The sequence below is a fragment of the Folsomia candida genome, unplaced genomic scaffold (genome assembly GCF_002217175.1).
Source record: "Folsomia candida strain VU population unplaced genomic scaffold, ASM221717v1 Fcan01_Sc006, whole genome shotgun sequence".
Lineage (NCBI taxonomy): Eukaryota > Metazoa > Arthropoda > Collembola > Entomobryomorpha > Isotomidae > Folsomia > Folsomia candida.
This window is the reverse complement of record NW_019091198.1, coordinates 9,459,923-9,485,706: the sequence shown is the minus strand read 5'-3', so window position 1 is coordinate 9,485,706 and position 25,784 is coordinate 9,459,923. Positions and strand designations below refer to the sequence as shown.

General features: G+C 36.5%; 5 protein-coding genes across 10 annotated transcripts; 4 read left to right on the top strand and 1 right to left on the bottom strand.

Annotated features, from left to right (window-relative positions):
* The first annotated feature begins 286 nt into the window (after nt 1-286).
* On the top strand, nt 287-2,529 carry LOC110850979 (conserved oligomeric Golgi complex subunit 8). Of its 2 annotated transcripts, none has more exons than XM_022098595.2 (6): nt 287-569; nt 635-691; nt 764-888; nt 961-1,284; nt 1,357-1,942; nt 2,031-2,529. In XM_022098595.2, exons 1-6 carry the CDS (start codon nt 440-442, stop codon nt 2,435-2,437), a joined length of 1,629 nt encoding a protein of 542 aa, XP_021954287.1. In that variant the 5' UTR covers nt 287-439; the 3' UTR covers nt 2,438-2,529. The 2 variants fall into 2 exon arrangements, with proteins under 2 accessions (XP_021954287.1, XP_021954286.1); XM_022098594.2 differs by having other exon boundaries at nt 289-569; nt 2,025-2,529.
* A 147-nt stretch (nt 2,530-2,676) lies between these two features.
* On the top strand, nt 2,677-8,526 carry LOC110851209 (RNA-binding protein 5-B). Of its 3 annotated transcripts, none has more exons than XM_035852678.1 (21): nt 2,677-2,827; nt 2,906-3,341; nt 3,423-3,579; nt 3,798-4,022; nt 4,315-4,408; nt 4,497-4,566; nt 4,658-4,731; nt 4,920-5,030; nt 5,126-5,237; nt 5,331-5,350; nt 5,429-5,639; nt 5,738-5,853; nt 5,931-6,050; nt 6,127-6,219; nt 6,314-6,365; nt 6,464-6,729; nt 6,805-6,966; nt 7,060-7,229; nt 7,401-7,581; nt 7,648-7,815; nt 7,905-8,526. In XM_035852678.1, exons 3-21 carry the CDS (start codon nt 3,431-3,433, stop codon nt 8,031-8,033), a joined length of 2,523 nt encoding a protein of 840 aa, XP_035708571.1. In that variant the 5' UTR covers nt 2,677-2,827; nt 2,906-3,341; nt 3,423-3,430; the 3' UTR covers nt 8,034-8,526. The 3 variants fall into 3 exon arrangements, with proteins under 3 accessions (XP_035708571.1, XP_021954587.1, XP_035708572.1); XM_022098895.2 differs by having other exon boundaries at nt 2,685-3,124; nt 3,206-3,341; XM_035852679.1 differs by lacking the exon at nt 6,127-6,219 and having other exon boundaries at nt 2,685-3,341.
* Nucleotides 8,527-8,621: 95 nt separating this feature from the next.
* Nucleotides 8,622-12,214, top strand: LOC110850789 (protein DENND6A). Its single transcript, XM_022098353.2, has 12 exons — nt 8,622-9,119; nt 9,220-9,372; nt 9,466-9,615; nt 9,721-10,002; nt 10,080-10,265; nt 10,467-10,747; nt 10,830-11,014; nt 11,097-11,175; nt 11,256-11,364; nt 11,457-11,537; nt 11,623-11,835; nt 11,921-12,214. Exons 3-12 carry the CDS (start codon nt 9,517-9,519, stop codon nt 12,107-12,109), a joined length of 1,704 nt encoding a protein of 567 aa, XP_021954045.1. The 5' UTR covers nt 8,622-9,119; nt 9,220-9,372; nt 9,466-9,516; the 3' UTR covers nt 12,110-12,214.
* A 505-nt stretch (nt 12,215-12,719) lies between these two features.
* LOC110851108 lies at nt 12,720-21,254 on the top strand. The gene is made up of 7 exons (XM_035852567.1): nt 12,720-12,859; nt 18,444-18,596; nt 18,677-18,862; nt 18,954-19,421; nt 19,501-19,569; nt 20,160-20,643; nt 20,733-21,254. The coding sequence occupies exons 3-7, from the start codon at nt 18,683-18,685 to the stop codon at nt 21,002-21,004; spliced, it is 1,473 nt and encodes a 490-aa protein (XP_035708460.1). The 5' UTR covers nt 12,720-12,859; nt 18,444-18,596; nt 18,677-18,682; the 3' UTR covers nt 21,005-21,254.
* A 99-nt stretch (nt 21,255-21,353) lies between these two features.
* LOC110851173 (potential E3 ubiquitin-protein ligase ariadne-2) lies at nt 21,354-25,449 on the bottom strand. Of its 3 annotated transcripts, none has more exons than XM_022098835.2 (11): nt 24,309-25,449; nt 24,160-24,233; nt 23,754-23,982; nt 23,379-23,679; nt 23,160-23,298; nt 22,989-23,081; nt 22,791-22,908; nt 22,478-22,702; nt 22,318-22,392; nt 22,091-22,240; nt 21,354-22,003 (listed from the first exon to the last, which is right to left on the bottom strand). In XM_022098835.2, the coding sequence occupies exons 3-11, from the start codon at nt 23,949-23,951 to the stop codon at nt 21,848-21,850; spliced, it is 1,455 nt and encodes a 484-aa protein (XP_021954527.1). In that variant the 5' UTR covers nt 23,952-23,982; nt 24,160-24,233; nt 24,309-25,449; the 3' UTR covers nt 21,354-21,847. The 3 variants fall into 3 exon arrangements, with proteins under 3 accessions (XP_021954527.1, XP_021954526.1, XP_021954528.1); XM_022098834.2 differs by having other exon boundaries at nt 23,754-23,993; nt 24,309-25,448; XM_022098836.2 differs by having other exon boundaries at nt 22,103-22,240; nt 23,754-23,993; nt 24,309-25,446.
* Nucleotides 25,450-25,784: the final 335 nt, after the last annotated feature.

The following is a 25,784-nucleotide window of genomic DNA, read 5'->3' as shown; positions in this document are numbered from 1 at the left end:
CATAATTTTTGATGATGCACATTCTTTACACTTCTTTACCGTTTTACAATTACAGAAAAAATAAGTTTTATTGGGGAAATTGAGATTTTTGTTACAGGGGGATGGGGGTCCAAGTTAACGTTTTAGTATCTTCGATAATAAAAAAAATGATGGAAAATATATCTTCAAAAATTAAGTACCAATCAAACTATATCAATAATAGCCATGAGAATTTCCAGTGGAAATTTTCCACACGAAAAGCTCATGCAAAAAACCCATCAAGTTTGTGGTTGTTGGCACAACTGGCAAAAACTCTACATAAAAAAACATAAGGCCCAGCTGGTCTGTCACTGTCCGGCTCGTGTTTATGCTAAGAAAAAAATTCTTTCTTTTGCAAATCGTGCGCCTTAATTAACTAAATTTGCTGGCTGGCTGGGGTCATTGTTAAGAACAATTTAGTATGGAAGAGGACCAGCAATATTTGCAACCACCCGTGCAGGCAACAGGGTCCGGCTTAACTTCATATGGCGACGGAATGGACGAAGTGCTCAATGTGCTTTTCCCACAGGGGATAATTCCAGGAAATATAGGTATCAACGTTAATTAATTTTTTGTAATTACGCAATTCAATTTGAAGTCGGTTTGGTTTTTGTAGGACCTGATGAAGCTGCATATCTGTCAAGATTGGGAGCGCAAGGTCTCGAGTCGTTGAGTAAGTTATTATTTCAAATGGTTAAGGTTAAACATAAAGGGATTTTCTAATTATGAGATATTTATTATTTAGTGGGAGAAGTTGCCCGTGTTAATGAAGAACTTGCTATTATCGAACATCAAACGAGAGACATGGCATCGCAAAATTACCAAATTTTTGTTCAATCAGCTCAAACTACAAATCTGATAAAGAAATCTGTAAGTGACACATATCTTTAATGGGATATATGATCATTTTTTAAAGATACGTGTCATTCATATTTCTCACAGTTATCTGAAGCCAAATCATGCGTAGAAAATTTGTCCTCGACAACGTTCCCGGATTTTAAGACCAAGACTGAAACCTTTGTTGGAGTGACTGGGCCGTGTGCTCAATTTCAGCAAAATATGACCGGTGTTCAATCTCTGTTGGAGAAGGAGGTGGAACTCAATCAAGTCCTGGACATGCCGTGGGTGGTGAGGCGATGCTTGGCTGCCGGCGAGGACAAAATGCTTCCGGCCATCAAGATTCTTCACATTGTGATGGATTATAAGAAGAGTATGGGAACTGGTGGTGACAGTGGGGAACAAGACTATGTACCACCGGCTTTAGCAGTACGAGCTAAATTTATTATATTAAATTAATATGTGTGATAAATAATTATTTACTAATTTACTCGAATTCAGGAAACAATATCATCCGTCCTCCAACTTCAGACCCAAATTCAGTCTGCTCTTCTTCAAAAGCTACATTCACCCTCCATCACGCTCTCTGAATGTCTCCAGTCGATTCAACTGCTTCGAAATTTTTTCCCTTCGGATAAAGCCCTTCGATTCCGTTTCCTTCAATCACGAAACAATCCGGGACTCGCTTTTGAAAATGCTCGTTCCTGGATCTTTGATACCCTAACGCAACACAGGGCTGCATTTGGCCAGGATTCTTCTCACTATTTGAGCACTTTCATTGCCCTACAAATTCAACGCGTCCTTCTCGACTTGAATAAGCAACTGGAGACTTCGGGTCAAAATTTGGACTCTTTGTTTATGAATGCATCCTATTTTGGGGAAAGTTTGGCACGTGTTGGAGCTGATTTGAGGGGTCTCTCTGTTCCACTTTTTAGCGATTTTCTAGTCAAGAAAGGAACTCATGAACTTCTCCAAGCGGAAATGAACTTTTCCAGGAATCTGCATCAATTTAATTTGTCAACGTGCCTTATTCAGCAAAGGGTAGAGCAACTGGGACTAATTGGATTTGAGGATCCTTCTGCGGGAGGTTTATTATTATTAATATTTTTATCACTATTTATACATTTTTTGTACATGCACCTGGTCATGATAATGTTGTATATCCCCAGGAGCAGAACTTCCGTCGCCTCTGAAAGGAAATGATTATAACCCACCACCCCAACTTTTGACATTCCATCCTCTCGCAATCTACTGCAATGATGTTTTAACCCTGCTCAATTTCATTGGGAAATGTCCTCTCAGTCAAAGTGTGGACTTTAGTCGAAAATTGAATCAGAGTGTGAGCAAAATAGGCCATGAGTTGGAGGGATGGAGTGAAGGCGAATGGGTCACGTGGGAGCAGAGGGAACAACAACTCTTTTACAGGATGAGGTCATTTTTCGAACAGTTGCTCGTTCCACATGTGGACAAGTGTTTCAGGAAAATATTTCCACCCGAACAACTAGCAAGTATCACTGGATTAAACGTATCAAAGTGTGCAGAAATGACGGAGATTCGTTATTCTAGGCCAATTAAGGCGTAATCAAGTATTCATTTGTGCAATCTGATGAAGTATGTATGTACAATTACACAATGTTGCCTTTTTAAATAAATTTTTATGATGAACAAACTTAATATTTTGATGTTTGACAGGTTGCATTAATTGAAATTATTTAATAATCAGATTACACCGAGTTTTAGTGGAAAAACTAAGAAAAAAAGTTTACTTTATTTGTCAATATTTCGAATGCTATCTGCCATTCATTATCAAGACGTGCGAAGAACATGAGAAACTTGTCACAATGATTTTCGGAAAAATTAGTGATTAGTTTTTGGAGATTTGGAAAAATTCTTGTCATCTTTGTGGCGTTGGATACTGGGGTCACGTTTTGAAGTGATAGAAATAGAAAGGGAGTTAAAATTATGTGACTTTGTAAGATATTTTTAGACACAATTAAAAATATCCCAAAAAATCTAAAATTCCTAGAAACATAAAATAATCTTTTTGCAGCATGGACTGAGCAGCTTTGCTCCGTTCAAGTTTGAAGGTTCAGTCACTGAACTCTCTCGTCGCGTTTGAACCCACGGAAAAAGCTGTATTACACGCCATCGCGTACCATCGTGTTTGCTTGCTTTGCTTACACGTTCATGAGCGTCTCAGCTTGATTTGGTGCATTCAGTCACTGAATTTCAGTGCCAGTCAGTTCAACTGAGCAACCTTACGACACAGGTCAGGACCATTTACGTTAAGTCGTTCCACTATTCTCGTTCTCGTAAATATAAAAAATTTAAAAAAAACGACACTTTTCAGTTATTTTACAGTTATTTTACACCAAGATCCAAGAAGATTTTGATAAGTTGACCCAGCCCCTTTATGGGTTTATTAGGTCTCTTCATTTTATTCGTTTGGATTTTATAAATAGACAATATTTTTGTGAAGTGTTTTGGTAAGTAGAAAATATCTGGTATATTTTTTTGACTGGTTATATTTATCTGATGACGTATTTTTGTGTCGTTATTTTTTCAAGTGGGGAATATGGACATGGACGAATTTTTCGCCAACAGGATGGAGCATGACGAGCGACAAGAAGACGGGGAGTCGCCCCCATTTGCGGATCGTCACTACTCTTCGCCGTCCTCGAGTCGAAAACGGGACAGGAAGAAAAAGTCGCACAGGAGAGAGAGGTAGTGACAACCAAGCCAAACAAAACATGTACGACGGGATTGTCTCACTGACAAACTGTGATAAGAACTGGAGGGAACTGGAAGGCGTGTGATGATGATGATAAAGTGATAATGTGATCCGAGATTGTAGATCAATCTAAAACGACTGTCTTTGACCAAGAATGAGTTTCTTTACTCCCTTTCATGTGTCATGATCGTTTTGGTTATGAATTGCTTAGGAGGAGAAGCACATCGTCCTCGGGACATTCATCATCTGACGATGGTCGCAGTAAACATAAGAAAAGGCGTCATCATCGCCGGAGATCTTCGTCAAGGTCAAGGTCACGATCTAGATCTAGAAATCGATCTTCAGAGAGGAGAAGACGACACAGGGGTGGGAAACGTAGTAGTCGCCGAAGTCGAAGCCACAGTTCAAACTCGGATGATAGTTGGGGCTGTAGTAGGTAAGCTATATATAAAAAAAAATAAATTTAGGTATAAACGCTTTTCTTATCTTACTTAAGTTAAGGTTTTTGCACTTGAGAGGTTGCTTTGGAGATTAATTCGATGCTATTAATAATCCTTAATTAGTAGCAACATCGAATTAATCGCCAAAGCAAAAACCTTGCTTGCCTGACCTTACCTTACTTACCATGTAGTCATCTCTAAGTTAGAGACTCCAACAGACTGTACCATTATGCACGTTTACTTTATTAATTAAGAATTAATTAATTGATTTATATTTACCCGAAAAAGGGGTGATTATAGGAATCACGATTCGTACAAATTTCAAACACCAAATAATACTGTGATGGTTCGTGGATTGGGAGAGCACATAACTGAAAACGAGGTTTGAAGTATACTCTATGGTGGCATGCACCTTGTCCGACACTTTAATAAAGGACTGGAATAAATTGCAATTTTCTTATTAAATAAAGATACGCAAAGATTTGTTAAAGTGTGGGATTCTTGTGAAAGATATTCGCTTGATTCGACATCGTGAGACAGGTAAGCGTATAGTTGCGAATTATTAAAAAAATAAAGTTTAACCATCAATTGAAATGTTGAAATACTGATTACTCACTATGCTTACTTGCAGGAAATTCTAGAGGATTTGCATTTACGGAGTTTCATACCGTCGCCGACGCCAAGAAGTGGATGGACCTTAAGAAGGTAGGTTGTTTTCGTTTTATTCTTAAAATCAGGCTCCCACCACCACGCCATTCAAAGCTGATAGGAGAGCCAAGTGGTGGTGCCGCTGGAGACTGGAGCCTGGTCTTAGAATATCATAACAGTCATAGAGTAATATCAGGTTGCAGGTTGGTTGCATCATCTGTTTAGCACATAATTAAATTTTACAGGGCCAGATTATCTTTGAAGACGAGTCCGAAGCCAACCTTATTTACAGCGTGTCCAAAACTGCTACGGTGGATACTACATCACTTTCGTGTTCTGACTGGTATTGTAGTAAGGTCAGTTTCCTTCGTTGTTTTTAGTAATTTATTGATCTAAGTTTTGGTTGGACTGTTTTATTTAATTAAGGGTGCATTTTATTCCAATTTTATAGTGTAACGCGTATAATTTTAAGCGACGTGAACTGTGTTACAAATGCCATGAGGTGAAACCCCCCGATGTGGAAACCGAACCCATGTACGAATCAAGTACTACTCCAACTACAAGTAATTAGGAAATTTAATATTTTAAATTCAATATTCAACATGACTTGAAGTTTATGGAATTAATTAAGAAATGTTATGCATCTTTTTTTGTAGGCATTATGCTATATGAGTTGGTAAGTAGCTGATATCGATGAGTTTTATTAATTTAAACTTAATTTTTTTCAATAATGTTTCTTTCCCCTTTTAAACAGGATCCATTAACTACGGAGGAAGGGGTTTTGGAGGCCTTTCAAAACTATCCTGCCCTCGCTGCAATGCCTGTACGAAGTGTGCGTGTTCCCCGGGAGGCAGCCACAAGCCTTTCTAAGAGAGTGTGTTATCTTGAGTCCAACAGCGTCGCGGATTCCATTAAATTATTTGTAGTATTAAGGCAGCTGCAGCTCGAGATTGATGGTGTGATTGGTGCGTATTTTTTTTACTTTAATATTCAAGCGTTTATATCTTGTACTATGCACACGACAATATGCATACATACTAATCCTTGTTTTAAATTATTTTAGTGCAAGCTACATATCATAGACCTCATACGCCAGTTGTAAAAAATAATGCAGCAGCTGCCGCACTCGCGGCTGCACAATGGACAAATAATTCAGGAGTTGAGTATCCCGCAGATGAGGTAGGCATACAACAATTGAAGCTGAATCACTTTAATATATATTCCATCATTTGTTTAATAATTTTGCTCCATTTCAGACTGATACCGAGAAAATGGCAGAGTACAGTGCTGGATTATATGCTAAAACTGATGAGGAATACGCATCATACCTTGTCTACTATAGGGATTATTATACAAAACAAGCTGAAGCTACTAAGGTATTAATAACTACTACCAATAGCAGCTATGTAATAAAGTACTTTTGGTATCAAAGCTGTGTTCTGGTTAATACAGAAAAACGATGAAGGAATATCTAAAACGTCTTGTTCCATAGAAGCTTCAAATGGGCAAACTTCTTTGACCAATAGAATTGAAATGCCAGTTTCAGTATGAAAATCCGTTATCAGTGGCATCCGTTCATGAATGTATCATGATTCCTCATGTTATCCTGACTTACACGGATGTAATTTTATATGTATAGGGTTGTCAAAGTCAAGGACGGAGCGAACGACGGAGTACTTTGCCATCACAAAGTGAGTAAAAAATATAGTTTAGATTAATTAATTCAGCTTATGATAATATAATGTCAGTAATAGACAATTAATGTTACTATTATCAAATATTATTTCAGCTCCTCCAGACTCTTCTCGACTCACATATGACCAGGCTAGTGGTTATTACTTTGACCCTGCTTCGGGATATTACTACGATCCCACAAATCAACATTACTACGATTCTAAGACTCAGCAATTTCTGCAATGGGATTTTAAGAAGAATAAGTATGTAACTTCCGGGCAAAATATTAGAACCATTGTGATACCTGAAACCAAGGCTTCAACTAGTAAGAAGCTGACTCTTATTGTTGGGAAGGATAAAGCTGCGCAAAATGTGGCAAAGGTAAGGATTTTACTTTGGCCCAAGTGGTCTATTATACTTAATAATTTGACTTGATACGATAAACGTATATAATAGGAAATGGAGAAATGGGCTAAAAACTTGAACCAGCGGAAGGAATATTATAAGGAGCCTGATGTTTTTTCCAAGTGGACAAAAACCGAAGAGAGTTCACCGTCAACTGAAGCGAGCAATTCACAGACTTCGTCCACCGGTTTTGAAATTTCACCATCTCGTTTGGTATGCCATTTTTCGTAGATATATGTATATTATCCTCCTCTTCTTATTGATACTTCTTTTATAAGTAAAGTTTTCAATGCTATTTTTTCTTAGCCCCCACCCGACGATTTTGATCCATTTCAAGTACCTCCTCGACCCCCTAATGAATACGGTGACTGTTTACCAATAGAAGCGCCAGAACCTGGGTCTGAATTCTTGGATTTGCAAAAATTTGCATGCCTGTTATGCAAACGCCAGTTTTCTTCAACTGAGGGTCTCTTCAAGTATGCATTTTATGTTATTCAAAAAATTTAAAATTACATAAGTAAGCTGGTCCCATACGGTTTGATTTCACGGTATTATTCTATATTCTATTACGGTAATATCAAGGACCAGCCATATATATCTTGTCCTATGGTTAATTTTAATTACAATGAATAATTTTTATTATTCAGGCATGTGGATAAATCGACCCTACACAGACAAAATTTATCAGAAGTCTTAGGGGTGCAACCTGCAGCAGGAGATTCTGTTGATTCGGCTCAAAGTTCAGCTAATGCATATCGCGACAGAGCAAAAGAACGTCGAATGAAATTTGGTACTGACGTGAAGCCAGAATTCAAGAATTCCCTTAAGGTAATTATATATTTTTTAGTCCTTTTGAATTCTTGTGTGTCGTACTAAATATGTAAAATGTTGTAGGATCTCTACATGAAAGTGAAAGAAGATGTGGTCACCAAATATGTAGAGGAACCTACGAAAACGGGTATCAAAGAAGATAACATTGGTAACAGAATGTTGCAAAAAATGGGTTGGCAAACTGGTCAAGGCCTTGGACGGGACAACACTGGAATCACGGATCCCATCATGGTACTAATAGTACAGTTATTATTATGCATACATGTTACAAGTTGGCATTTTAGCGACAATTATTGACTTAATATCCCTTATTGTTCCAGGCTGCAGGACGCATTGGAAAGTTCGGATTGGGAATGGACGTACCGGGAGGTTTAGATATCGACGATTCAGACGACCGTCAAACGAAAGCTAGAAAATTAACGTTGGCCCGCTATATGAAACTTGATTAATTTATATTTCCTTGGCTTTAGTTCAACATACAGATACTAAGAGTGAAATGAAAATACCAATTAGCTATTACTGTGAATTAAGACACAGTAACTTTACGGAATATTTATGTTATATATGTAGTTAGTATCGCACACGTTAAGAATACTACTAACTAAACTCGTTTTTTATCATTTCGCTTCTACAACTTAAACGCAGGCATTTACACATCATACGCATTACATGTTCTAATAAAATCGTCTTGTTTTATTTACTACTTGTGATGCAACTATAAAATTGTTCTTATCATCATATGTAAAACAATAAGAAGATTCTGGAGAAAACAGTCCACCCATCACTTCGCAGCAAATATACTATAAAATACATACATATATATAGTAAATAAAAGGTAGAAACATCCTATTTTATAGAAGGGATAAATTATCAAAATCTTGTTTTGAAATTGTGACCGATCTCACACGGATCCTATAATAAAACGGTTTTTACATGGAAAAATCAATGCAGACTTTCTCTTTTGTTCACACCAGTTGATCATGACTGCTACGCTGCTGCTGCTGCCACTTGTGTTCACTATCTGCCTGCAACAAGAAATAATTGTACGAAGCCCCTTCGTTAATAAAACTTCCATTGCACAGAGTTACTCTTTTGTACTCTTGATTTGTGAAACTGTAGTTAATTTAATTGGTAATTAATCACATAATTAGGAAGGCCACCAGGGCAAGGGAATGGTGGTGGTAGGATTTAGCAGCGGTGTGTGGTCTATATAGAAAGAAATACAGGAAGCGAAAACATCAACATGACATTTTTTATGTGAAAAAGCTCCTTTGTTGTTTACCACTTGATCATTCTCCTAAGTCTAACTCATTGTCTTAACTGTTGCCTTAATCTCTCAGCTAGCGAGCTAAAAAATCTAAGTTTGGGAAAGTTATTATTATTACGAGCTATGCGAGGCCTGCAGATCTGATCTTCATGTTGATAATAATTAAACCTTAAATATTTGAGTAAGAAATTTCTCTAAATAACTAACTGCCTTCTGTTTACCATTAACAAATATTTTGGTTGGATTCTCAAGTGGTAAACGTGGCTTGGTATGTTGATCTTTGTAATTGTTTGACCGATTGTCAAGTTTAATTGCTTGGGTCATTGAATTTGTTGTTGATTTTTGTTACTTTTGTTTCGAATTTATAGGTTAAAGAACAATTGAGTAAAATCAAGGGCAAAGTTGAATCAATACCAATATCAAGGCCAATGTCGATTCGTGGTGATGATGGACATCAATAGAGACGGTTGTTCTGAATTTAGATAGACGAATAATTTGTTAACATCTAATACGAGAATAAGGTAAGTATTAAGGAACCCTTGATTTAATTGAATTACAGTTTGATCACGGAAAATGGGTGAAATTAATAGGAATACATTTGATTTAACTTGTAGATATTGGAAGAACGAGTGAAGATTTTGTATTATTAGACTAAAAAATAAATTATGGAGACTTTTGTGCCACCATCATGGGACCGTTTCAGGGACTGGATCCATTGCGTCGCAGTCGTCACATTTGACCTAGAGTTGGGACAAACGTTGGAGGTAAAAACATTTTTATTGCTTACATTATTAATGACATTTACTATTACTATTAATATTACTAATGACTTTAATGACATTTGATAATTATTTTATTTTTATTTTCAGCTTATATATCCACCACATATGAAATTGTCTGAAAGCGAAAAGACAAATATTTGTTATCTGTCCTTCCCAGATTCAAATTCTGGTTGTATGGGAGACACGCAATTTCATTTCCGCATCCGATACACTCCGACAAAATTAGATTTAGCTGCAACGAAGCAATTTTATTTATCGTATAATGTTAAGTGTCCCCCACCCCTGCAAGTGAGTCACAAGTTTCTCAATGGTTATGTATACTTCCGTCAAGTGAAGGATCCCACTTTAAGGAGAGGATATTTTCAAAAGGTATCAGGGATACTACTTATAATGAGAATTAATTAAAAGATTGACCGTACATTTATACATATTCTATCTTCTTATAGTCCGTCGTGATTCTTTCGCTATTTCCTTTTCTGAATCTTTTCAATCAAATGCTGGACGTATTGGCTCCTGAATTTTTCGATAGTGGTCCTAAAGCAATCGAAAATGCTTGTACGGATATATATAGATGGCCGCCGCCTACACCTGGTCAAACGCTGTCTATCAAATTTTTGAATACACAGATTCAAGTGAGTACATTTTTTTAAAATATGTAAACTTTTATTTTACAGTAATGCATGTGTCCACTTTATGAAAACAATGAAGTTTACGAACGTCCCCATAATTCAGAGAAATTGAATTTAAAAAAATGACCGTTGCAATGTTATGCTTCCTTTCCCAAATCATGTACTTACGATTCCGTGAGCTATAATGTGAAAATATTTTTCTAGATCTCTGTCCCATCTCAAAACTCTTTGAGGACTGACTCTCCAACAAGCTCTACGGCTCCAACAACATTTGAGAATGAAAATAAGACTATGATGGCGAATCCCCATCTAGGGTTACCAAACGTTGTGATACCGTCGATATTTCAACCAGACTTATTCCTGTGTCTTAGACCAGTTTTATCACATCTCCATTTGTTTTGGGAATTAATTTTAACAGCAGAACCTATTGTTGTAATGGCACCACTGCCCGATATGTGTGCCAACACAGTTTACGCTTTACAAAGGTACATCACTACAATGTTTCTAAAATACTAAAATTGATTTGAAAGGAATATTAATAATAATATTCATAATTTTGTCTTATAGTATGATATTTCCACTAAAGTTTTGTGCTGATTTTCGTCCCTATTTTACAATTCATGACACGGATTTTAAGGAATACACCCTAAAATCTAGCGCTCCACCTCCAGTAGTATTGGGTGTAACGAATCCCTTTTTTGCGAAAACCCTTCAGCACTGGCCACATATAATACGAATGGGTGATCCTTCAGGTATATATTAGATTGTCTTTGCTACACGTGATACTGCGTGCCATTCTTCTCATTTTTTATATATTCGTTTCATCATTTCTAGCTGTCCAAAATGGAAAATTGAAAAAGGCAAATAATATCAAACTATTGGATTCTCAGCCCGGCGTGTATACGAGCTACAGGTATAAATTTGAATCAAAACTTTGATAAATTATATGTTACCTACCAAAAGTAATGCTATAACTTTTTGTAAACTCTGTAGGCCGTTCCTTCAAAAGGATAAGAATTTGATTAAGAAAATACTTTTGGGAATGCAATCCCAACGACCAGGAGAAGTTCAGACCATCATCCTTCGAAAACATCTTCGTGAGGTAAGTACATATGTGTATGCATTCTTTGATTTGACTTGGCCATGTGAGTATTTTAGTGTATGTGTTAAATATATTTTGGTAAAAAAATTTAGCTGACGGAAAGTTTCATGATTCCGTTGGAAAGATACTTGGCAAGTTTGATGCCTTTACAGAAAAATATCTGCCCTTGCAAAGTGAGTGTTAACTTAACCCAACCCAAACAATTCAAGAAATTTTATATTGTAAATTGTATTTGTAAATTTTCATCTTCTATTACAGGCCGCACCATTGCCAAGACCATTCAATCCTGACGAATTTCTTGCCACATTAGAAACTTCTGGTCCACATTTAACGACCGGAATAAAAGGAGAGTGGGGGAGTTTATACAAGAAATTTTTCAGATCAATAAACTTTTCCGAGTGGTATAATGTGAGGTATAAGGAAGCGGCAGAAAAACTTCAGGCTTTGCATTTAGAAATTTTATCCGATTCCGTAAGACTCAGATTTGACGATTTGTTTGAAATACAATTTTGTTTTTGGACATATTGATCATTTCCGCCATTTTTGTTTATTTCAGGACGTGAAAAGTTGGATTTCTGGACGCGATGAGGTGGAAGCTGTTGATCTGGTTTTACGACTGAGAGAACAAATTGCTCAATCGAATCTCCCTATTAAACCTGATGTCAGGGATAAACTACAAGTGCATGTTGATGCTATTCTGAAGACATTGCCAGATGATTTAAGAAGTGTTCTTCAGGCTAATTAATTTTATAATCTTGATATACGTACCTTGATCGGTCTTATGGTCGATGGATCATATCTGTGGCATTTACTATTTTTACAAGAGAAATAATAAATGAATGCAATTTTATACGGTTGTACGAAAATAGTAAATTAAATATATTTATACATACGCAAATATGCATGACTGAAATGGCGAAGGGCTTCTTAATAAGTTCATATTCATTTTTCATAAGTTGGAAAAGCGAAATTGACATGAGCCATGAAAAATAAATCTGCAGGAGAATTTACCGGAGTTGTATAGGTTGGAAAGAAATCATACCACATTTGTCATGTCTGGAAGTTGGGAAAGTTGAGATAATTGAGTATCATATTACTCACTGCTCGCAGAATGACACTTACAGATATGTAAGAACTTGAGACGGCTAAAAGAAGAAAATGAGAACAACTAAACAAAACCCAACTACATAATTAAGGCTTGAGATCTGATCTGGAGTCCGGTGTAGTCGCTTTTTGCATGTTCAATGCTAAGTTATACAGTTCATATGAAAATGGCATATTTTGAATGATTAGTTGCCATGGGTTTATTTATGAGTAGGACCCTCTATCAGAGGATTGTTTTGAATAATTTTGCACAAGTAGATCAGAAGAGTCATTCCCTTCGCAATTCATCGCAATTAGCAAGAGAACAACTTTAGAACTTATTTGTAATCCATCCGGAGAACAGTTTCAAGTAGAAACACTGTTTCTTCCAGTCACTGCTCCTATTGCATTGGTAAGTTCTGTCTTTGAGATGTGGTTTGATTTTGTATAACACAAAGCAAAGGGAACCCATTTGAAAGTGGCATTTTGAAAATATCTTTGTTTGAAACTTCAAGTTTTTTATTTAATAGTTGAACTTTATCAATAGGTTCAACTGAAAGTATATATACAAGTCTATGACTGAAAGCGACATAATATGACTTGATATCGTAAAATCATAGACTCATCGATCCTTATGGTAGAGTTGGACAATGTGCAATCAAGCTTATCGGCTCAAGCCTAGCTGTACAGAGCCACCTTTAGTGCATCACGCACGACTTGCGTGCTGGTAAAAACTATTCCACCGCAACTAGCGACAATAAATGGTACTATAAAGACAAATTAACTGGTTATCACCATTTTAACACCCTTTAAACTCTACATTATTTAGTATTGACCCTTGGGAGACATTTTCTATTTGAAATATTGTAAAGTGATTGAATCAATGATTTATATTAAACATTTTTAAAATTCATGCGATGATTGGAACATAAAAATGCAAGGCAAATGATGAAAATATGTTGGACATTCCTGAAAAGCAGAAAGCATCCAGACTGATCTGGGATCAAAATTTTAATCGAGCTTGATCAGCTATTTCTACCTACTTAGCATCAAAATTGGTATATGATTTACTTTGATCGATTTATTAGTATACTCAAAAGCCCCTTGAGGCAGAACTGGCCATAGTTACATTCAATGAGCTTGACTATTAACCATGTAATATTTAGTCAGGATAAATTTAAGGATATATGAGTAGTGTAGTTGTTAATAAAGCTATGGTCAAGTAATCAAAATTAAGCACATAATTCAATGCCTTATCCAGAAATGTACTTAATTGTAATGCCACGACATAGTTTACACTATATAATCATATAGATAATTTCAACTTCGCTTAAATCTTTATAGCTGTTTGTTGGTAGTTAAAATCTTCTCAGCAACTAAGTTTAAATTTACTAAGAATAACTTTTACTTTATTTCTATTTTTTAGCAGTTCTTTATAAAATTTGAGATACAATCTATTCAGAGTAACGCAATGAACTTAACTACATACATATTTTTGTATACGATATATTTGCAGCCTACCTATACTAGGGTTATGTTACCATTTTTTTCGTTTGACTTACGCAATGCGTGTAATTGCATGTTAATCATGATGTAGCAGATTCAATGCCATTATCTAAACTAAGCAACCACCAACTATTATTGTCAGACTTATGCTCCTTCCCTGCTTGAACAATGATTTTATTATTTTTTTCAGTCTTCATTAACACCGTAACCCTTTTAACCATTAAGTATTGCAGCATGCCTTTTAGGGTATCCATTCGATTTTGATTAGCTCGTCACTATTGTTATATCTCGAAGGATTTTCTTCGGGCCAAAATCATGTGCCCAGCTTATTATCATTGTAGGCCGGCTGAAATTCAAACCAAATCGATCCCCTTTACTTCAAAAATTCACAATAATTCCCTCGATTTCCCAAAAGCAGAATGTACCATAAAAAATTGGTGACCTTGACAAACAAACAACCTGATCCATCATGGACCTTAGACCACTGATCAGTTTATTGTGATCTATGTACTATGTGGGGTGACCAGACTACTCATTAATAGAGACAGCCAGGCCAGCGGCGGTAGCGCATTTAAGGCTAATTGCCGACTATTGTGATCTATCTATGCCACAACGGAGGATTTCAACTTTATTACGAATGTACCAGTTGAATTTGGCAAGGGAATTTTGTGGGCTTATAATTAAATACAAATTACCGGAACCTACAATAATTTCAGGATACTGTCTATCCAAAACAGGCATTTAAGCCAGCCACCCCATATTTTGGCAACGAATAATTTATTTAATCTTAAGATCCGTTTCGCTGAAATTAGGAACTTAAGATTTATACCCATGGAAAGTATGCCTAACGTTTCCTGCCGGTTTTATTACTAAAATAGCTCTTTATCTATGCCATTATCATCAGACAAAACAGATACAAAGTGATGTGCGGACAGCTGTACTATCAGGGCTTTGCTCTAAAGATGAATAAATCAGACCCTTTTTGTATTTTCCTTCGATAAACTATATTATCCCACCGTTGGGACAGAAAATAAGATTAATTGATAGATTAATTGATAAATTTTCTAATTTTGAGAGAAGCTAAGAGAACGTCAATTTGAAGGTTGAAATTTAATTTTCTTAGTTGTGATATAGAGTGCGTCAACTACAAAATTCCTTGAGATCTAACATTGGATTCTTCACTTTCGAAATATTTTTTTGTAATACATGTAATATGGAGGTTTATCACAGTGGTATTACTCGGGTTAGGTAACGTATCCCAGCCCACGGAACATTTTTACGGGGTTTCTCGTTAGGTCGCGTAAGAGTTAACAGTGAGGCGTCGGCCGACGCCTCACTACCTGACCCGAGTAATATCTAAACAAACCAACCATGATTATTGTTTATTTAATAGCAAATGACTACTTGTTTTACCATATTAAATCAGTCAAGCCAGGAGATTGATTTCAACAAATTAAATAGTGTTGATGTCATATGGAGTGTATGTAGAATTTATGTGTTAACTAGGTACTAATTAATTATGGAATGAATAGGGATATGTACTAGAATTGAGAAACGCAAAAGTGTCTTCGAACCTTACGGTGGATGTCGAGATAGTTTTTAATAGATTTGGTACTAGAATATCGTCCTAATAAATCTGCAGAAAAATTAGCTTACTTGTTGGCAAACTAAGATAAGATTTCAAAAAATAATCTTCAATGCACGCAGTTTGTGTCTAGGGTCCAAACTCCAAAGCACGCTAGATTCAAGATTTCGTTTTACTTTCTACTTGGAAGAGTCCAATATCTGAGACGGGAGAGAAATGTCGCTTCGTCCCAAATCAGCTATAAATAGCTAGCTTCATCGTTGGGCGAGACAGTTGCATACACACTTGTGTAGACAACGTGTATTAGAGAGAAACCTTTAGCGATTCAGTTGTTAGTACTACTTGGAAGGGAGGAATTTGACTATTAAACTCAGCGGATCCTTGCATAATCAGTTAGACTATAAATAGTTGTGAAAGTGGTCAGTCTGTGGCTTCAAGTTTGACTCCCGCCTTTGTGTTTCCTGCCCTTAAGCTCGCTTGAACACGATCGGCTTAGTGACCTACTATATTCTAAATTGTATTTTTTGTTACAAGTTAAAGTCCCAAGTTTTCGGAATAACCGAAAAGCGGAATAACCAAATCCCTTATCAGGTAAGAGTCAGGGCAATTTAATTTTACACGTAGGTTCTCTTGACCCTGAGAATATTGTTCTGCTTATATCTGAATAGGAGCTCAATTTCTTTCGAACAGTTTGTAATTGAGACTAACAGTTGCTTATATTTCAATCCAGATAAACCAAAAATTAAGTCTAATTGCACTTTATAATATGATCGTAAGGATTAAAATACGTAGAGCAAAAGAAATATACTAAATATACCAAAAATTATACTAAATAGAATATGTTAATAAAAAAGAGTGACAGAGAGTTAGAATACAAGACCAGCAACATTTACGGTTGCTGGGTGGGATGATGTGGTGGCTAGTAGCTACCGAGAACTTCTCCGCTAGGTCGAACACAAAGAAATGTGTAGACAGACGCCGACCTAAAAAAGATATGACGCACAAGGGATCGCATATCCCAAGCAGCAGGAACATTTGGTCGTTCAATAAGTAATACCATGCGCCAGTCTTCACAGAGAAATGTTGAATTTTCTTGTCGGGTTGGAAAACTGCATTGTAGGATAGGGCGCTATAACGTGAGCGAGAGCAGAATTGGTAGGAGAAAACCGTCAAGCAGTGAGCCAACCGACTCGACATAATACTGCTGGCATACAAGTAACGGAATTTGGTGGGGCTGTCTGTATAGGGTCGGGCGGGGGTGATTCTGTTGGTGAGCGCCAAGAGAGCCACCAAATCTCGAACTCAGTCTAAACTCTATATTCACTAACTTTTGGGATTTGCATCTCGGTCTTCCACTCGCACTCCTTTAATACCAAGATGTAACTTGTTTTAATCTACTTATCAGTTATCATCGCCTGTTGTAAACATACGATTAAGATGAAGTATTGTTCGTGTGAACAAATGAAATTTTATTACATAAAAACATACTAAAGTTTTAAATGGTGTTGTTGTGCATAGTTGAGGTGGTTCAGTCTGCAGGCAGTGTTTTTTTCGTGGATTGATTGCGGGAGGGCTATATTGTTAGTGAAGGAGACTTGTTATATTTTGTATATTTATGTCAAAAATCACAAAATAGGTTACTCGCATTTGTATAGTGTACATATTGATATGGGTGTTTTTGTGGTTTAGTTTTTTTTAAAAAAAAAGAGGATTCAGATATCGTGATTATTAGGAACAATTTAAATAAATCGTGTCAAATTGGGTGTGAAAATGGAGACGAGAGTGCGATCGAAGTTGCCATTAATTATGGCCAACGGGAAGCCTGTCAACTTATATGACATGTCACTTGTAAGAAATGGATCTTTATTCGATATTTAATTTGTTAACGAATTTTATACTGAATTAGGTTAAGTTGTAACAACTGTGTTTAGTTTATGCATGTTTCTAAATTAAGTAAAACTATATGACATTAGGTAGATCATCTACCGTAGATGTCATATATTAAGGGGTGAAACCACTTTATAAGACCGTTATGTCTGTCCGTTCGTCCGTCCGTCTGTTGGTCAGATATCTCGTGAATGTGTTTCTAATTTTTATTTGGCCGTTGAGTTCCAAGATGGGCGTGTCAAGCCACACCCCTCACAACGGTGGGTGTGGTGATTACATTTTAGAATTATTTTTTCATTCTTACATGTTCCCAAAGATAATCTATGACCGACAAGCCACTCAGGAACAATCTCTCGATGGGTGGCCAGGGGGTGTGCCCAAAGATCAAATGCTAAAATTTACATATATAAATTTACATTTTTTAACGGCGCAATATTTCAAAAATCTGTTTGTGGTATCATGAACTAGAAACGAGGATCCACAAAAGACCACACCCGCTTCCCGCCAAGGGGGTGTGGAACCGATAGCAAAATAAGAAAACATGCCAGAACTATTATTTCGAGCAAATTTTAAGTGTTGATCTCAATGGTACCCATTTTGACTTCCAACACCACGGTGACCGAATGAACGAGGTCAAACGAAATGATTTTTTGCAGATTTTCGACGGGCAAAAACAATATATAGTATTCATTTTGACATCCGTGTGACATATTGGTTTCACCCTTTGGTTACATGCGTTTGAAATGGTGTTGCATGAAGTAAAATGGGATAGAGATGAGGGACCGTCCATAAATTACGTAACGCAAGAGCGGGAAGGGGGGGTCTTAGACTCCAATGATATCGTGCCTATGTTACACATGTTTAAGAGGGAAGGGGGGTCTAGAAAATCCCGATTTTTGCGTTACGTAATTTATGGACGGCCCCTGACCCTATTCCATATTACTGCATAAATGATGATAATCATACTTGGGCGTTGTAAATAATATAAACTAAGCTAAGGTTCAATTTATATTTGCAGGGCCAGTTGAAGAAGTTTGTACCATTTCTCGTGAAAACAGTTTCTAAATCGGACATTCCATCGGATATTGAGGCGTCAGTCCCATTACCGGCTTGGTGGCCAAAGGATATTCAATTCTCGACAGAAATTTTCACGGAAGAACTGCCAGCAAATGTAATGCTCATTATAATTAATATCATTAATTGTTTAGCTGATTACCATGCAAATGTAATGATTTTTCTCGATATCTGTAGGAACTCATGAAAAAGTATCTCAAAATAGTTTCGGCCTGCTATTCGTTTTACCGTAGTTCCTACATAATCTCATTCAGCAGTTCGCTTTGTAATTCCAAGCTTACATTTGTAGAACTTCGTAATGGAACTTGTAGAATTTTAAGCGATAAAGGGCATCTCATTGTGGTGATCAGAGCATCGACAAGAGTAAGTTACAACTTAAAATTAATTGCTTCTTTTAGTCGATAAAAATTCATTTGATGAATTGCTTTTTGTTTTAATTTCAATCTACGTTCAGCACTACGACGACCCATTTCGACAAAATAATCAGCGGTACGGAAGCCGATTCTTCGATCCTAATTTGATTGCAACTACGGATTTTCGCAAAACATTTTGTCTGTCACCAGTGTTGTTTAGATTTGATGATCCAAACTTACCACGATATAGAAACCTGCTCGTCAGAAGAGCAAGGGCCAAGGGAACCTTAGATTATAGGAAAGTAGTAGACGATATTACCAACCAGTTAAAATCTAACTCGCGAGTTTCTTTTGGAAAGTCAATTTCTGAAATGTCTCCCACTCTGAGAGAAAGAAAGATTGTTATAAAAAAATCCACCGTCTCCACCACCACCAATTGCGCCGTAAAATCGAAATCTCCTATATCAATGAAGCGACCAAGAAGTACTAAAAAGATCCCTTTGCTTCCTGAAGTTCCGAAAAACTGTCAACATTGCAATGCTCATTACTCTGACGAGTACTTGTGCACGGTATAATTTCACACAATGAAATATTCAATTTATTTTCTCGTTGGTAGAATCATTAATTCTGAACATTGTTACACCTTAGGAACATGAGGACATTTGCATGAAAATTCTACCAAACGGAAAAGACATTCGCGACATTGCCGAGAGAAAAGTAAGCTTATTGCTTTTATTATTAAGTGGTGAAAGCTCTTTATAAGATCGTTATGTCGGTCTGTCTGTCTGGTGTCGATGTATTAGTACAGATTTGAAATTTTGAATGTAAGTTCCTTACGTCAATGGTCAGACCTTAAAAGAATTTGAGCACGACGGGGGTGTGGCCATTAAAATTTTCAAACTAATTTTGTATTTCTTAATATGTTGTACCCAAGGGTAATCTATGACAGACAATCCATTTGGAAGTGATTTATCTCGAGGGGTGTGTCCAAATATAAAATGCTTAAATCAACATAACTTTTGGATGGTGCAACATTTTTTAAATCTGATAAACGAGCTATAAATTGGTAGCCCCAAAATACCACACCCTTTCCCAAATTTCGAAGGGGTGTGGAATTGGTGCAAAATGAGAACACGTTAGACACGTTAATTTTAACATATTTATATTCAGTTTATGTACTGATTTCACCCCTTGGTTACATGCGTTGTAACAGTTTATTTCCTTGTAAATCAGTGACGTTCATATATTCCTATACGATTAACCATTGTCTATTTGGTGGAACTACATGTGTTGTTTCAATGTTTCAGACATTTTTTGCTTCAGTCCTTGGCCTCGTCCCGACACAAACAGTCCATCCAGAGGAAATTAAAATTGAAAATAAGATTGACAAAGTTTTAAGGTCTCGTACTCCGATTCCGATTCCTATTGTTGCTGAACCAGTTGTTCCTGAATTTAAAGCTCCTTTGCCACCGACGACTCGACCTAGGAATTTGCGGAGTGTGCCTTCGCGAAACAAAAGCAGCAAGTTCTTTAAAGACCATCCCTTTCTGGCAATCACTTCAACGAAGGGACAGGAATGTCTGGAGAAATTCGGAGAAAGGAAACCACCACCCCTGATTTCTAACGCTCCTGCTCACGAAAAAGACTGTAGGTCAGAAATTACGACAGAACCGTATTGTACTCCGAAGATTGTAACTCCCAAGAAACGTAGATTAAAAGACAATCAATACCTCCACTACTACTCATTGGGTGCTACTGATCGACTGCTACGTAATACAGAGTTGATCGTTGGTAAGTTTTACAATAACAAGCAAACTTAATAATCGAAATGTGTTTATTGTTGAATATTGACATTAAGCATTCGATAATCTTTCTCACAGGATTAAGCCTGGAAACTCAGAAGAAGCTAGACAGATGTACTCCCCTCTCGGTCGCAATTACTCGCATAGCCAGCAAGGTTGTGAAAGATATTCAAGAACGAGACAAGAAACGACGCCTGGCAAGAGAGGAAGCTGTTAGAAAAGCTAATAAAGAAAAACTCAAAGGCAGATTTATAAAAGTTGAGCTAAAGGATTTTATGATTTATCCAGAAGATATTCGAGAATATGTTGAGAAAAATAGTATTATGATCAAATATGGGCAGCGGAACTAATCAGTAATCTAAATTTGCCGTTTTATTATGTTGTAACTGTCGATTTTACCCGGTATTTGAAATTGATTATATTTAAGTTTTTATTATGTCGATAACGATCCCAGTTTTTGAAAACTCGTGACATTTCGAATGCATGATTTTATACACTTTCCTATTTATGTCAAATTTTACGTGGTAATAAGTCGGTACTATAATGCTATCCCTCATTCATTAAATAAATACTCATCAATCCCTTACATAAATCCCAAAAGTTTTACGTTGTGCAAATGACAAATGCGCGGAATTTATTTTCATACATTTGATGCATTGTTAGGATGCCAATATTATTAAAAATTTAAACAAGTAACAATTCGAAATTCATCAATATGCACTCGCACATTTATTTTGCGCTAAATGATTATTCGCAGTTACAATATTGAGCGAATAAAATACTAATACTCAAATCAGATTTTAGCGAGACGTCACGAAAAGCAGAAAATTACATTTTTTCAATTCATGTTAAATTTAAGTAAATAACATAAATTACTTATACGAATAGTATTATATAAATAATCCAATTTTTATGATAATTTAAAACTTATCAAAATACAAAACATGGAGAATAACCCAACTCTACTTGACAATTTTGACCCTTTCTCAACGATTGCTTAATATAACGTATGTATATACGTAAATACGATTAAATTAGACGACGAGCACGACGACGAGAAACAGTGAAGAAGAAGGAGAAGACGACGATGCATAGTATTGTGCATTCGATTTGACTTGAAATAATAAATCTCAAAGAGTGGATAATAATAAAGCTATTATGCACTTCATTCCTTGTGTCATAGAGTTAATTACTTATACTTCTAAAAAGTCTTTCAGTAAGATGCTGCGCCTCTTTTCTGCAATATCCATCTGATTTTGCAAATCTCCTCGATCAGTTGTCTCAGCCCGTTCGATTTTCCACGACAGATTTTCAATCTCCGCCTCCAGTTGAGCTTGCTGATATTCAAACTACAAAGGATATATTTCATATAGTTTTAATTGTAGGAAAACAAATGTATGGATTTTAAAAGTAACAAAAAAAGGTCGATGTCTCACAAGCAGACTCACCAACTCTTTCCTAGAGCCAGCTTCCATGTAGTATGCATATGGATAGGTGTACTTTAGGGTGTAACGGCATTTGGCCAACAAGTTTGCAGCGTCGAGCAAATACTGCCAGTCAATCCAGGTCCCCTCTGACTCCATGACCTAAAAGAAAATAATGGCCTCATATAATAGAGACATTATGGTGGTGATGCTTTGTGCCTTTCGTCTAATCATCTTACTTTGGATTCGATTCTATCCTTAATTCTTTGCAACGTTTGCTCTTCCAATCTCAAGCTCTTTGAATGGTTCTCCCACTGCGAAATAATTTACGACTTATTTAAGTGTGCTACTTATTTTTTAACAACATGTTTTGTTCTAATATAAAGTTTGTTTTCTTACCCGCTCGTAGTAATGAAGATATTTCTTCAAAGCTTCACGAGCTTGGGCGTGAACTGATTCATACGCAATATTAGGATTTTCTTTGTATCTTGAGCACTCGTAGTATTCAGACCCATGAGACTTCCAATCTCCTAAGCACATCCAGCAGAAGTCGTGCTTACAGCTATAACACTGCATGTGGTTACACCCCCCGTTCTTCTCAATGCATATGTGACACTTGGGGCACTGCAATAGGAATAGTGGAATTTTATTATTCAATGATGTATGAAAGAACTTAACTTAAATATCCAAACATATGTACTAGTATTATTACATCTTTAGTATGAGCACTGATGTAATTGGCCGTTTCACTATCATCAGCGCATTTGGTAAGCCATCGCTTGATTGTTTCACAATCGGTGGGGGCATGATAATCCGTGCCACACTTGAAACTATGTAGAGAGAAAGATTCATCACAAACTTCGAATTATGTAAAAAAAAAAAATAAACGCGACAATCACAAGAAACTCACCAAAAGTCAGCCTTGCAATTATGGCATATAACCTTTTTCGCTAAAGGCTCCTTGGAACGAACAATTATATCACAATTTGGTCCTGGACAAAATCTACACAAAATGAATAAATGTCATTAGATTTATCATTTGCATTTACTGGAATTTGCAGGATTGTGTAATCCTTAATACCTCAACTGCGGGTGAGATTTGACATAGTCCCCGAATGCAAAGCGTTGATATTTCTCTCTAACTATTGGTCTGGTGACGATTGACAGCACAAAGTCTTCGGGGGCCAAAACTACACAATCTTGTGCCATACAACCGATTCCTATATTCAAAAAATGATAATTCAGATGAAAAAGTGTAGCATTTACAAGCTAAAATTAATTCTTTTTAACTCATCTATACCTGTACTAATTCCTTCACTGATTTGCACTCCGAAATGAGATACCCAGCACTCTTGGCAGAACAAGTGGCCACACGCGAGTGCCTTGTATGACTGTAAGGGCTGATTTCCATAGCAGACAGGGCACATAAGGGTCCCAGCCGTGGAGGAGCAGTGCATCAGAGGTTTGGGCACGTTATTGTTGGCTGGCTTCACACGTGCGTTCACTAGGGTCCCGTGTGCATCCCCCTCGTACGTCTCAATGATTTCGGGAAGTGACCACTTTAGAGTGTGTAGAAGCAGCTTGGCCAAGGCTGGTGTGACCTGAAGAGGGAATGATTATTGCGCTGACGTTGACATTAAGTATGATATAATTACTCAAGTCTTGTTTTTCTTACAGTCAATTGGATGGACATCATTTCTACTAATTCGTTGAGTAGTTTTTCCACTTCTTCCACTCGGAGGCACTCGTACTGGAAACTCTCAGGGTCATCCTTGCGAATGTCCCCCATGTCCAACTCATCCTCAATTTGAGAGTTGTAGTAGTTTTCATAGTCGTCGTCCTCAATCTCACAGTCTGAATCGTCCCCCGACATTGCAATATCTTCTTCCACGTCTACTTTACCTCTGCAAATTATCTGATAATTTTAAGTTGTAAAATATTAATTTTACTACAATTTGCGTAACAACACCCGTTTATTGCATTTTTATTCTATGAAAGTTCCATTGTGGTTAAATAATAAGCAATAAAATATGAAATATAATAATAATATGCGTCGCTTATATGTAGTAGTTTAGCCTTACTTTTCTTCTGCACAAAGTGGTGAGACTCTCGTGTCTGGTTGTATAGAGACCCAGGAGACCAGTTGTTTCTTATCCTGCAGCATGAAATTAATAGTTAATATTTTAAGTTGTCCAAAGCGTATAGCAAACAGCGTGATATTCTTACTTACCAATTTTATAATGTCGGTGAGATCGATGAACACTTGATTTGCTTTGACTTAAATTTTATAAAAAGTTGAAGATGTACTATTCACTTTTGTTGAAGCGCAATAATATAACTTTGATATGGGAAGGAAGGAATCTCATTTATTAATTATTATTATGCTGCTACTTCTTTTGTTAAGTTTCGGTGGTATAATCTTATTGATCCTGTCTTTTCTGAGTGTGACTAATAATAACAATAATATACTTGCTTGCAATGAAATGTAATGTAGCAAAACGAACCAACGCCAACAAATGATAGAGAATTAATGCCTTTATTTATATTCGTTCTTCTTCTGCTGCTTGCTGGCTTGGCTTCAGTAATGAACACTGCGTGGTTTCGTTATTCACTAATAAATGCAAACGCATCCATACATACTAAATTTCACTCGGTTGATATTCGGATGGACGATAAGAAGCTATTTGAGTTACGCTCGTAAATAAATAATATAATCTGCTGAGATATAGATGAAGAAGCTACCGAAATATAATAGCTTTATTTGATTGCTCTTTCTGGTTGGTTTGGTGGTTGGTGATATAAGGTGTTATTTCGTGCCTGAACGTATTTATCCCCCTCTCTTTACTTTTCCTGGATTGAGTGAATTGATTTATCTGATTGATAAGTAAGTTATAATGACTAGTTAAGTTTATTTATTGGTTTATTGATTTGAGTGTGCGACACACAACTTTTTATCCTTTTTTTTCCTCCTTCCTATATTTACTTAATGATGATGATGATTATTATTATGCTAAGCTAATGAACGTGACGATGCACATAACAGTTATCAAACCCCACTCTATTTATTATAATAAATGCATAAATTCTGTCGTATGTGTTTATATTTTGAAAAACTAGAGGGGATTTATTAAGTAGTAAATAATGCAATTATTGAGGATCGGACTCAGCCTTTTTTCAACCTATTATACAGCTCGACTCTGCCTTTTTGAGCCTAATGAGAGAGTTAACCTTTACTTTTAATATGTAATTAGTAATGGCAATTTATAATGCTCACACACACACAGTACACTACTTTTGTGCTCCTAGTCTATGTCTGCATAGTAGAGAACAAGAGAACTTCTTTACGTACTTACTTCCACTTTTCTACTACGGCATCTCCTCAGTGCATTCTGCTTTGTGGAATACATAACAAAACTTCTCCCATCGAGAAGGCCCCCACCAAACGTGTGATGTGGGGTGAGATGACGTAAATGTGACCCCTACAGTGATCCAAATTAGGGCAAGATACCAACTTAAGAATAAATATGCACCACTTTCAGGTCGAAGTTCGTCAAGTTCTTTACCCACATTTTTCATAATTGTCCCAAAAATTGTGAACATTGGTTGAGACTCGTTTTATATAAGGATGATGGTCGCTATCTTCAAGCCAAGGCAAGGTTTGTAGAGTCGGGACATCGGCAGGCAGGCTACGCCTACAAAGGAGATT